The sequence below is a fragment of the Pempheris klunzingeri genome, chromosome 22 (assembly GCF_042242105.1).
Source record: "Pempheris klunzingeri isolate RE-2024b chromosome 22, fPemKlu1.hap1, whole genome shotgun sequence".
NCBI lineage: Eukaryota > Metazoa > Chordata > Actinopteri > Acropomatiformes > Pempheridae > Pempheris > Pempheris klunzingeri.
Window position 1 is genome coordinate 16,843,201 of NC_092033.1, and position 13,662 is coordinate 16,856,862.

General features: G+C 42.9%; 1 protein-coding gene across 1 annotated transcript; it reads right to left on the bottom strand.

Annotated features, from left to right (window-relative positions):
• Positions 1-315: 315 nt before the first annotated feature.
• On the bottom strand, positions 316-8,369 carry LOC139221949 (SIN3-HDAC complex-associated factor-like). The gene is made up of 6 exons (XM_070853894.1): positions 8,247-8,369; positions 5,302-5,429; positions 4,497-4,596; positions 4,213-4,327; positions 2,890-3,040; positions 316-2,137 (listed from the first exon to the last, which is right to left on the bottom strand). The coding sequence occupies exons 2-6, from the start codon at positions 5,427-5,429 to the stop codon at positions 1,879-1,881; spliced, it is 753 nt and encodes a 250-aa protein (XP_070709995.1). The 5' UTR covers positions 8,247-8,369; the 3' UTR covers positions 316-1,878.
• Between the last annotated feature and the right edge of the window lie 5,293 nt (positions 8,370-13,662).

A 13,662-nucleotide genomic window follows, 5' to 3' on the forward strand; every position in this document is an offset into this window, starting at 1 on the left:
CCGTGCCCCCCCCCCACAGAGAATATTGTTTCCACTGTGGGAGTTATTCTTGTGTGATCCAGCTGCCTGGCAAGGTGACGTGAAACTAAACACAGAGCAGGATCCCACTGACTGAAGTCAGGCTGCTTATTCATCTGCACCTGTTAACATTAAAACCTGCAACACTTGAAATGATTGTTTTATTTGGAGGCTTGAAGCTTCCATTTTCAGAGACTATTCATCTGCAGCTGTTTTTGTTGGTATGCAAGTTCCAAAGGAAGAAAATAGTCAAGGGTGAAGAAGTACAGTATGTAGTAGTTATTTTAACCCATTTATTAACTGAATTTACAGAACAAGTCATCTATCATGATATATACCGTACTGTGATATAAAATTACATATACCATGATAGAAGATTTCTGGCCATATCGCCCACCCCTAATTGATTTCTATACAAAAATATCTGTTTGAGTTGTACACCATCACATCAACAAAAAATAAGGTGTGGAAAGCTCATGCACAATACTTTAGCTTTAGTAAAGTGAGTTCTGTAAACACCACAGAACATGAATTAGACATTCCTATGAAGGCCTCAAACAAAAAAAAAAATCTAACAAAACAAAAGAACTATTAACAATGAAAGTACAAATCCTCACAGCTTATTTGGTCTGTGGAAAAATAGGGCTTATCTTATGATATCATATAGTATAAATAGCTCCTTAGCCCCTTCCGAAATGACAAGAAAAGCTGTTGAGGAGAGGTAAGAACACTGCAGGAAGTGCCTCCATCGTGTTTCATTCTGTACTGCTGCCACAATCTTCCTGAGGGTTTTATTTAGCTTATAATGGTTCACTTGACAGTTTCAGATAACAGCTGCATGTGGACTGGTGCTGAGAGCTGGGCGCCTCCCTGAATATCATCTTGTGCTTTATATGCAAATGCCCCATGAGTCTATCCGCTCTGACAGCAATGCTTCAAAATTATTTATCAGCTTTCATTATTGGCAGGACATGAGCACTGTGGACAACAGGAAAACTCGTGACTTTTGGTAAAGATGCATAACTTGTATCAGCTGGTATCAGCTTTAAAAAAAAATTATATATATCAATGCAATATATTTCTACTGCTAATATTTAGCTAATTGTAGAACTGGCATTTGTGTGTGTGTGTAACATGGTAACTGTCAAATTTGCAACAGCACAAGCTTCTCTGTCTTAAAAACAATGACCTCATACTGAAGACATACTGAAGTCACAAAAGCATTAATATTGGCAACTGAAATCAGTTCTTTTCTATTAAATCGTGTGTGGATACATTGGTCATCGTTATAGGCTTCAAAACCCATACAGGTCTGACGACACCGTGGCACTGTGTCTTTACCTGCCTATGCAACATGAATTGCTATAAGAGACACCGTCGCATCATCTGGAAATATATACAATCTACATAAACTCAGAAAGTTCTATATTGTGGACAGACACGTTCAGGTCCTATTCGAGAAAAGTAGAATCATTAAATAGAGCAACATTTGAGAACAAACTGGAGGCTGCTTTCCAATTTATGGCTCCACCCTAAGAGTAAAGGGGCCCAATTGTAGAAGTCTCCAGGTTTTCATGCAGCATTCATCGATCCAGCATTTCAGTCAGGAAGAAAAATAAAAGTATTTACAAGAAAAAAAAAAAGAATCTCATAGCAAGTCAAGACACTGAAAACAGAACCCAGTCCAGACGGTGTCTGAGTTACTACGGAGAGTTGCAGCAGCTTGTTAAAGACAGAGAAACTACAGTGAGGCTTGGTTTGCACCATTTGTGTTACTGCATGTTTGGTCATTTGTCATGAGTCAGTGTCTTGTACTGTTTGTCCACTGAGGAAGACCGTACCAACCCTGTGCTGCTGCCATCACCGCCCTTCTTCACCCAGCTGCTCGCTCTCCTCCACCTGCTCTTGTTTGGTTATGGGGGGTGGTGACGGGCTTACTGCGCTCTTTTCCACTGCCTGCTCTTGCTCCTCCTCCTCCTCCTCCTCCTCCATTTTCCCACCTTCTTCCTGCTGCTGATGCGGTTTTGGCTTCCTCTGACAGCAGGGTTTATACAGGTGGGGATCAATAATGACTTCTCCGTAGCGTCCCTTGTACACGATCCCACAGCACACCTTCTGTCTGAAACATCAAATAGATTCTGTCAGAAACATAACCTTTGCATAATCTACTATACAAGAGCACGTTTGGAAAACAATCATGGGGTCGGTTTTGTTTGCACCCAATCCAGTGTGTAAAATGGATGATGATATAGAGTTTTATGCCACTTTAGGGTAGGAACATAAATTCAAGACATCAGCCCTATTTGGACAGGTTAAGACACATCAAGGTAAGTCATAACGCAGGATGCAATACTGAGTTCAGGTCATTTGGACTACATGTTGTCTTACTCACATGTATGCATGTCTGTATGGCACATAATAAACAAAAGCTAACATAGACAATGTGCCATGAGTTAAAGAGATACAAACTACTGCCTTGTGCTTGTTTGCCCGCGTCAGCCAGTCATGTTGCAGATTACATCCATGTCTGTCTCGACCCAAGATTAGTGTCACCAATTCAGCATCCGACCAAATGTGAAATAGTCAACATTTCCCATTCTGTTCCCGAGTGGTGGTGATGAAATGGTCAGTAAACATTCTGATGGCACAGTGAAGTTTACTTTTGGCCATGTGGACATAAAATACTGTCTCTTCATCATTTTATACTATTACACAATTATCATAGTTGACCTATAAATTCTTCAGTTATGGTCAAGAACATGCCACTCACTGTAGAAAATTAGGTCTAATGTTTGCGTTTATTGTGTGGCTCCAGCTTTCCACAGTCATGAACAGGAAAGAAGGGGGACACTTTGTGGAGGAGATGGTTACCTTTTCCAGTAGGTGAGGTCCAGGAAGGAGAAGGCCTGGGAGGGGGCTGAGCCAGGTGAAAGCTCTGTGTCAGAGCCCTCATCTGACTGGTTGCTGTAGCTGGGGGATTGGGCTGGCGAGGCACTGGAGGTGGTGCTGTGGGCGTCTGAGTCTGGGAAGGACACAGACAACTGTGATCACACTGAACACTTCCTGCTGACATTAAAAGACGCAATATGATAAACACCACAGAACATGAATTAGACATTCCTATGAAGGCCTCAAACAAAAAAATAAACTAACAAAACAAAAGAACTATTAACAATGAAAGTACAAATCCTCACAGCTTATTTGGTCTGTGGAAAAATAGGGCTTATCTTATGATATCATACAGTATAAATAGCTCCTTAGCCCCTTCCGAAATGACAAGAAAAGCTGTTGAGAAGAGGTAAGAACACTGCAACAACACAGGAATGCTGACATTAAAAGACTCATGATAATATGTTTACCACTGTGAACACTGGCACAGGTGTTGTGTAGTTTTTGTTTGGGGCATGGACAAGTTGAACTGTCTGATATAATGTATAGAAAAGACTTTAAGAATGTTGTACCCTTTTCAGACTGAAGCTGTATCCTAAAAGAAAAATCTTTTTTATGGGTGTGAATGAGTTCATAAAACTCTGTCCGACAGTCATTTCGACAGTCATTTTCCCGTCTTGACCGTTCCGTTTCAATAAAAAACAAACATGTTTGATATTATTGTATGTTTTTAGCCTTGACTGTTGACAGTGTTCGTATCATTGATGTTCACAATTGGCATGAGACAATTGGTGAGCTCTCTTCAGCACCAAACAGGAAGGAGCAAACAGTAATAGTATTAGATAGTAAATATGAAGGGGACTCCAGGGTGACACAACACTATTGCCCTCCTATTTGTAACACAATGGAGGTCTGGTGGTCGTAAGATGCTGTAGGCAATGCCTGCCAGGTAAACTTCTCTCCATTATATTTTACACATTGCTCCTTTAAAACATATCCTATCATATTTCACCACTATATCATCAATAGTGGTGAAAAAAGGTTTTCTGAAGCACTGAGGGTTTCTGACACACTGATGGAAATGAGGACTATTAGAAAGCTTGTAGATAATAATAGGTTCGTATAAAACAGTTCACAGTGCCAGCTACGAGTGAAATAACTTTGCTGCAAATAAACTGACGTGACTATTCTACATTAGACACAATCATACTGTAGTCCCACCCAGAGGAGCACTAATCATCATTATTCTTTCACTGTCACATATTAGAACTTTATAGTCACACCAGTACTGAATTGGCTGCTTACTGTTTCTCTGCAGCTCACTTTGCACCCGACTAATCTGGCTCGGCCTTAGCTTCTTCTTCATCTTCTTAGTCCTCAGTGTGGCCTTCATGTTCGACCCAGCTTTTGCGTCGACCACCTGAAACCACACAGGAGACAACGTTTTAGAGTTTTACAGGAAGATCTGCCTCAGTAATCTGACCAAAAAGCTCTGTGTGAAGCCAGGTTGTTTCAGAATTACAAAATATGACAAAACATAACGCTCCATAAAAGGCCTACCAGTGTAATGAAAGCAAATGTGTCCTTACATGATTCCAGTTCTTCTTGGATCCAGCAGGAAGTTTTTTCGATCTCTTTACCAGGAGGACACAGGCATTGCAGATGTCCCCACAACGCACCTCACCCAACCTGCAGTGTTAGAATACAGAATACAGACTATGAGCATGCTGCATCAGAGATGTATATGCTTTATGGATGTAGATGTACAAAACCTAGATCTTGCGGACAAAGTTGACTAATCTCCGTTTCACCAATTTATTCTGGCCATGTCCACAAACATGCCAATGTTTGAGCCTGGTGGTCTTTATCAGAACAGGCCCTGGCATGCTTGGCCTAGTGGCTCTGATGAAGGCCACTTGGCCAAAACGTTAGCACATTTGCTGATATGGCCAGAAAAAGTGTTGGCACTATATGACTTTGTTTGCACCACAAACAGTAACTCTGGGAAGGAGGATCCTTTCAAAAATCTACCTAAAACAATTGTGTTTCTGTGGTCAGATCTGAGTTGTGACTGAGAAGAAGTAGCCCAGGGATCTAAATTGTGCTGTGTGTAGCCACTGCTGCTGCAACTGCTGACAGTATGCAGACAAATCAAAAAGGCAAACTATAATAACTATTCTACGGTTGTTTCTAGAACACCTGCGTGGTGCACCTGTCCCTTTAACCTCACGTAGTAGCTTTGCCTGACGTCTCTCCCACCTCACAGTCTAACGCATTGCTCCTTTGTAAACCCTGAACGTCTACGATAACAGCATCACAGCGGATAGTCGAGTTAAGCTGTGACTCAGTGATCGCTGAGTCATCCATCTGGACCTGTGGAAGCTGCTGACTCACCCGAAGCAGCTCTTGAAGTCGGTCTCGTAGCGTTTGCTGTCAGTGAAGCGGGAGCTGGACGACTTGGCTCTGCAGATGCAGCAGCCGTTGATGCTGCGGTACATCTTCGGCTTGTGGAAGCTAAACATCTAACAAAACACAACACAAGCAGAGGAACATGAAAACTACTAAATGATGAGGATGCTACAGCTCCTAAAACTACAACTACAATCTTTTAAGTGTTGCAAGAGTTTCTCCAGGGAACAGAGAAACTTGCAGTAAGAGTTAAATTTTCTCTCAGATGTCTGCAAGGTTCACCAGCTTAACAAACAACACAGGAAAATAGGCCAGTTACATAAATTAAGAATAGATCAAAATCAGGTTGCAGCTAACCATTTTCATTATCAATTAATCTTCAGACTAGATTTTCAATTTATTGATTCATCGTGTGGCCTACAAAGAAAAAGAGTGACAAATGTCCATCCTGATTTATAGAAGCCCAAGATGATGTATTCAAATGTGCAGTTTTATTTGACAGTTCAAAGCATTTAGATCCAACTAATGTCACCAGAAGAACACAATTCTATTAGGCAACATCGTCTTTAGATGCTTAAACCATGTGAATGATCAAAAAAAACTAGATTGTGTTCCTCTCTCAGGACCTTCGACAGCAGGTTTTATGTCCGGACACAGACAGCATTACTCTTGAAAGCTAAACTATGGTTTAGCAGTTTCACATTCTATTGTAACTAAAGTCTGCAGCCCCTCAGAGAACAGAATCTAAACAATACAAGCTGCTTCTGTGTGCGTAATATGCGCATTTACGTCATATGCCATTTAAGACCTGCTCCTGCGGACGGGGGGAGGTGTGTGTGTGTGTGTGTGTGTGTGCAGTGAATGAGCAGGGTTATCAGCCCGAGCATCACAGAGGAAGGAACAGCGCGGCCTGACCATGTCTTACGCAACAGTGGTGCTGATGCAACTGGAGGCTCGACATGTGTGGCCAACCACCTAAACCCTCCGTGTTTAGCCGTTAGAGAGCTTCTCCCAGCGGGCTACACTCACTCCACCTGTGCGCCCGCTCAAGCGTTAAAAAGACGGAGCGGACTCCGACGTCTTTTGCTGCGCACAAACTACAAAAATGTGTGAAATTGACGAAAATCAGTAGATATTTGCGCGGCCATCAGTGTGTCACAGAAGACAGTTGAAACATGGCAGGATTTTTAGCTGTGATAACGTGTAAAATGCCATGTGCGATGGTGCCAGCAGTGATTGTGTAATCCTGTCCTGACTGGAGCCCTCACATGGCAGGAGAAAGGATGGATGCAGGAGGAGGAGGAGGAGGAGGAGGAGGAAGAAGAGGAGGCGCGCTGCCAACTGATGCGACGTGATGCTCAGCTGCACACGACGCCTCAGAGCTACGATACAACCTAAAAGAGCGGAAAGTTGAGATGAAGTTCGCAGAAAGCGGACACGCACGAGACGATGGGCGAAGTTCGTAGATTTAGCGAGTGGGCACGTGCTCCAGACAGACGTGAATATTCCCCATTAGCCGCAGGTTGGCAGTGCTGCCAGGGAAAGGGAGCTGCCATAGCCAAAGGATCGGCTTGCAGAATGCTTAAAGTAAAAAACAAATAAAACAAGGACGTAACTATTTCGGGGATGCCGCTTGGTTCTGGGTCATTTTGGCTGTTTAGGCCCAGATCGCAACGTGGAGGCAGCTCTCCACAAGGCGCGTCCATTATCGGACAAGATGCAACTTCTTCGGGCGTTTACGACGAAAAAAAAAATGACTCACACAGGTTTACTGATCCACTGGGACAGATTCAGTGACCACTTCGTTACTGTTCGAGCTGCAACGTCAAAATCACCTCTGAGGAAAACGTGTATTCTTCTGCCAGATAAACTGATAACAGTACCCGTTTTCTCTGCCTTATTCAGAGACTCAAAAATATGTTGGACCCCTATTTCGTTCACAAATCTCTATGGAACAAGATGAGATTACGTCAAAGTGTATGGGATTATCTGGGGTGGGACAGTGGGCCGTCAATGTTGGACGAAAAGCTCGACGGCGATAGGCAGCTAACTCCGTGTCCGACAATGGATGCACATATCAATACAAGCCTAGCAGAGCTGTTAACACTTGCACGTTTTTCCACTGCACTCTTCGATACGTTGTCAAATTATAGCACACACACACATAACTGACGTTTTACAGTGGTGGGGGTCAGAAGACACAAGTTTCCCGAGTGAAAGATGTCGTACACGTTGTGTTTTAAATCCAACGTGCCGATAAAGTTGAGATGTTGCTGAAGGGGCAGGACACTGACGCAGCAAACACACCCACCAGCCCGACAACAAACACACACACACACACCAGCATTTAAACTAACTTACTCGCTTTAATTTAACACCATGTTTCGCAACTTTAAGCATTTTAAGCTAAAGCCAACGGAATATTTAAACTTTGTTTCTCTGTGAGTCGCTGTTGGGACGACCGGAGGAAAAACTAGTCTTGTCCGAGTAACGTGTGTGCGCACGAGCCCAGGCACGGGAAGCACAGAGCGGAGCTAGCTAACAGCAGACGGACCTTAGAGGTGGAAATAGTTGGTGTTTTCTGGGCTAACCAACCACTTGGCTAACGTTAATGTTACCCTGCTAAACACCAGAGCATCGTCAGACGGACAGACGTCACGGATGTACTGTGGTCTTCACAAACACACCGCAGCAAAATAAGCTCACAAAACCATCAATGTTGTGTCAACTGCGTTACTATCATCGAAGCTTTAGTACCGCTGAGCCCAAAGCGCGAACTGGCTCGCAGCCGGTGGGGTTAACGCAGTTTGTACAGCTAGATGTGGAAGCGGAGAGACCATCCTCCGGTAACTTTACTGCACGCCGACAGACGCCGAGCAGGAAAAAAAACCCACTTTAGCTCCGTCCACAAAGCCAGAAAACACACTTACCTTGTAACAAAGTGAAACAGCTCAGCGACTCCCACTTGTGTCATACGCGGTAAAAAAAAAAGTCCTCTCTTTTTTTAAAAGTGTCTCTGATATAACACTTCACAATACCGTGCAGACCATCAGTTGTAACGTTAACCGCCGAACCGTGAAGACGCGGGATTAACAAAGTGTACTTCCGCTTGGCAGTTTCAAATTAAAGCCAAGCGTCATGCGCGCGCATTACTGTCCCGTTTTGTCGTAACGACAATGCGCTTATTGTGAAGGCTGAGCCATCCGGCGTTCGGTCTTGATGCGACTATGTGTGACTAACTTGACGTAGCGAGTGTGCCCGTAGTAGAAACGTTCACGCAGGCGCGCTGCGCGAGTCCGGCGCCACCATTTTCTGATTTCTTCAATCAGCGTGATTTGCATACAGCTGTGACGTCTGCTGCGTAGCCACATACCCAAATAAGGAGGGTATTTACGCGGGAAAAGGAGGCTCGCCCAGTTGCCATGGAGAGCTGCAGGGCGGAAGAGCAACCAGGAGGCGGCTCTGATCAACACACATTCATTCTTTTTATTTAGCTTTAGCTTTTAGCTTTTAGCTTTTAGCATGGAAGTTCCATCTTCACAATGGGATCAGAATGTGTGACAAAATAATCTCAATTTAAAGGCGTTTTTCCAGGCCTTTCAACCACATTTTACTGTCTTCATTAGCAAATTGTATTTTTATGTATGAGAACATTTAAAAATTAATTTAAAATTAATTTCACTTGTGTTTTTAGCCCCGTAGTTTTCACATCTTTTGGAGGATTAGAAATGAATTTATGATTGAATACAAGTTGATAGTTAATGCAGAGTATAAGATGCCCCACATGTTACAGTGTTCTTTCCTCTCCAGTGTCAGACCAGTAACCACTAGCATGCATTAGCATTAGCATGTCAGTCTGTAGTCTATAGGACACCTTCTATTGTCTTTTACTATATCATCTGGAAGCTTAAGGTCCTCCGGCACGTGATCATGTTTTCACAGCTCAAGCAATGTCGAGAGCTACTTCCAGTTTGTTGCTGCGTAGATGACATGATATTAAACTCATAGGAAGGATGCCATTAGCAGCAATGTTAGAAGTGGAGTGACGTCCTAATATGACAGATCATATCGTCAAAATTAGCAATTAAAAAAAAAAAAAAAGCACTATAATTTGATCCCATAATAATGATCCCAGTGCAATCCTTCAAAACCTGACAGCCTGTGTTTTTGGATCAGTTACACTGCTCCATTTTTTAATGTGCAGACAAATGAAAATACTTTGTCTAATATAGAACAAAGCCTCATGTTGTTCTGGCCTCTCGTACGCCTTCGTCACACAAATGTTTGCTGTGGAACAAACAGAAATACAAAATGGGGAAATTGATTTACCAACTGTTGACCAACGCTACAACACTTTGCTATTTGACAATGACGAACAGTTATTCCTCCGTCACATTCCCCTATCTCGCAAATGTATGCCGCTCGTGTTTGATCCATCTGATGTAACCGCCTCTTCAGTTAAGAGTGTCAGTGCTGATGCCGTAACATGTGGGTTATGTAAGGGACATAGTGTCTAATGGGACATCGACCTGCTGCTGTATGATATGAACTGACACAGATGACCTCTTAGAAAACAAAATATAAAAATCAACATGCGCAGAAGAAATAGCCCGTGAGGTTATACACACAAATGCAACTCCAGTTATTATGTTTCTAAATGAATTTAGATTTTTTTTTTTCACTCAAAATGTGGTTCCTGTGAGGTCAGGCAGGTAGAAACAGATTCTCAGGAACAGATCAGAAGGCAGAGGCATGAGGCAGAGGGAGGATGGATGGTACCTACTGTGTAGTAAGTGGCTGATGAGGGGAACTGTGTGTCATATTCATATTCTCATATAACGTGTTTTTTTTCTGACAGAGATTGATATCAGATAACCACATGACAACTGTTTACAAAAGCTTTTATTAAAGGTCATGAATAATAAAAGTGACTTCATCACATCTGAAGCACATTTTCCGTGTTTGTGGAACACCATTTCCAGCCCGTTCTTATTATCACCACCGGGGCTTTGTCATCCCCTTTGGTGTTTGATATGGACGCACAAGCCACCCATCTGTGTCAATATTAGACGCTTAGAGCAACTGTCCTGTTGTCTCTCCCAGTTCATCAAGTACTCGTGCCCCGAACTGTCTAACATTGCCACAGGCGTACTTGGACCTGTGTCATCATGGTAACATTAAAACTGTTGACACTGTGCTGGGTTAAACACATTAAATCTACTTGGTTAGTTTTAGGTGCTAATAGAATAGAATAGAATAGAAAGCCTTTATTGTCATTGTACTGGGTACAGCGAGATTAAAGGGGCAGCTCCTTAAAGTGCACACAGTATAAAGACACAGTGTAAATATATATATATATATATTTATATTGCACAGGTATGGGGTCGAATATTGCACAAGAAAGTGACATCAGTGTAGGTTTGAGTTCAATAAGGTAACAGCTTTGGGGAAAGAACCTGTCTCTGAGTCTATTTCTATGGACCTGTAGCGCCTGCCAAAGGGCAAAAGGTCAAAGAGGTGGGAACCGGGGTGAGTGGTGTCCCTCGTAATAAAACTAAACTAAACTAAAGCTACTCAGTTGGGTTTGGGAAAAGATGATCACTCACATTTATATTTTTATTGCACTTACACATTACATTGCCCTTGAGTGGGTTAGGGTTTAAGTCAGACGCTACAGCTGGGTCGTTATCAGACACCAAAGGGATGTCAAAGCAGCGGTATTTGCCACCCCGGGCCAGATAAATGTATTTTGTTCAGTCCTGCAGCAGAGATGAGCAGCGGGCTGCAGAACTACTTCTTTCTTCTTCTTTTTTCTTTATTAAATCATTATGTTCTGAAATGAAGTTAACTGAAGTTGAAATTAATAAAACAGAATATTTGCATTCAGTTAAACTTCAGCAGATTCCTCTAAATTCTTTTATGATGATTATTATTAGCGTAATATTATTAACAATGCTTCCCTGAGGGTAAAATCCTCCTTCGACTCACTACTGAACATAAATGAGGTGTGGCTCACGGACATGGACACAAACACCCGACACCTTTAACACACTGGGTGTTTTTATTGAAATAGCAATAATAAATATCAGTACAGAGTAGTCAGTCCGACAGAGACGTGAAACTATTTGTCTGGTGGCGTTCCCGCCGTGAGCAGGATGCACAGCCAACTGCCATCAAGGCTCGACGTTCCACACGGATCCACTCAGGGTTAATACCGCTCACCACGCATGACGTGGCCACGTAACAAATCCACCTAGTAAGAGAAACGTGCAGTAGTCCGCAGGTGGAAGCTCAACGTCCTAAACACGAGCAAATCCAGGACAAGACCGAGGAATCTGTTATTGTTACTGGAGCTGTGGAAAGTCCTTTAGGTGAGGCATCTGGGGTTGGGGGGGGGCACGGCAGCAGAAACACAGAGGTGGGAAACACGATCAAAACAGTCAAAATAGTGGTTACTGCTTTAAAGTCGCGAATGTTTGTCGTTATTCCGCAGGCTCTGTGAACCAGTGCTGCGGTCATCCTGTCATGGATTAATACTAAAATCAATAAAAACCATGAAATCAAGACATTCAAATCAAACCGTGACGGACCGTGCTCTTCACACAATGGAATACTGGAAACAGCAGAAACACGACAGGGAAGTGGGGTTACAAATATGTCCACTTTTTGTCCCCTCAAAAGTCAACTTCCATCGAGATTTCATAACAGAAGGTCACGATAAATACAGCTCAGTCTAAAAATGTCCACATGCACTAAGAGAATATTTACACCATTTCGCGGGAAAAGATTCATTTAGACGGCTGCAGGCGGCAACATCTCTCATGCAGAACAAGTTTTAAAGGGGGGGGAATAAAACTCTGTGTGATGAAAAATAGTCATTAGAGCATCCGCCTGTCTCTGTTGTAGAAAATATATGCAGTTTGTCCGTGGGGGTGGAATTAAAGTCGTTAATATCATAAACAATAAGAGCATTTGCCCTCCTCGTATGTCTGACCGAGGTTAAATGGGAATGAACATCACACGCTCATCTCAAGCGAATCCATTTTATGCTGAAGCTTAATCAAATGGTACCTAAAGGTGGACAGCATCTCTCCACGCCCTGCCAGACAAAAAGGAAGCAAAAATATCGAGGAGACACAACTGATCAAAACCAAACTAATTAGAATAGTTAACACTTGAACATACCATGTGTAGGAAAAAATAATTTAATGTGTATTTTTTTTTCTTTAATAAATTTGGCCCTTGTCCCATCACCTAATATATGGGAGGAGGGGGGGGCAGGTTGATTGCACCCAAACCACCAGGGGGGCGATCAAGATGCTTTGGCTTCACTTTTGGGTTGCTGTCACGTCTTCCCATCTTTATTTACTGCAGTTTATTCCGGCAAAAGCACCAGGAAGTGGTCAGTGTACAACTTTAACGAATGAATCTCACTCTCCATCAACATTTTGGGAAAGATAAGATGTTTTTTTTTCTTTCGCTTTCTTTCCAAGAATGAGATGAGAGGATGGGTATCGAGCTTCATGACTGCGCATTAAGCAGCGAGTAAATTGTTCCGCGCAACCAGAAAGAAGCCATTGTTTACGCTGTCACATAATTAAAGCAGGTATTTATGATCTCTTAGTTGACAGGTTGTATTAAAGACCTAAAACTGTCTGATTACTCTCTACTGTGTGATTTAATGCTGTGGTAGGATTCACTCAATATATTTCATCAGTAGACCAAACTGCAAGTGGCTCTTAGCATTACTAGTCCAGTGTTCACTACATTCATTTAGAGGAACGAACAGTTCGCTTGCTTGTGTAAAAACTTCATTCTTGACCTTGGGAACAGAAGCTTGAGTCCATGACGAGTTCCAGAAGAAGCTACTGAGTGGATCTGAAGCTCAGATTATTTGGTTGAGCGACAGTATTGACGATAGTGGTTGGAAATGATGAATGAATGAGGCATGAGTCGCACACGCTGGGTTACAATGCACCACGGAAACCAACAGATCACTTCGAAAACTTTAAGTTGGAAGATATAAAAATAAATCGAGGGCACACACACACACACACACACACACACACACACACACACACACACACACACACACACGCCAGAGCACATACATCCTTCAAATATGTCACATTCGACCACACACTCGGGCACAGCATTTAAAAACAGCCAGGCTGAGACCTGTAGTTCTGCAGGAATGTCCGTGCGCCCGCTGGTTCAGCTCCCGACTCTGAGTCACATCACCGAGATCGGATTTTGTGTTCATCCACAGGACAAATATGGAACAGAACTCCATCGCCATCTTCGCCAGGATCCGTGTTCCGGTGTGTTAGCGGCTGCTCAGGAGAT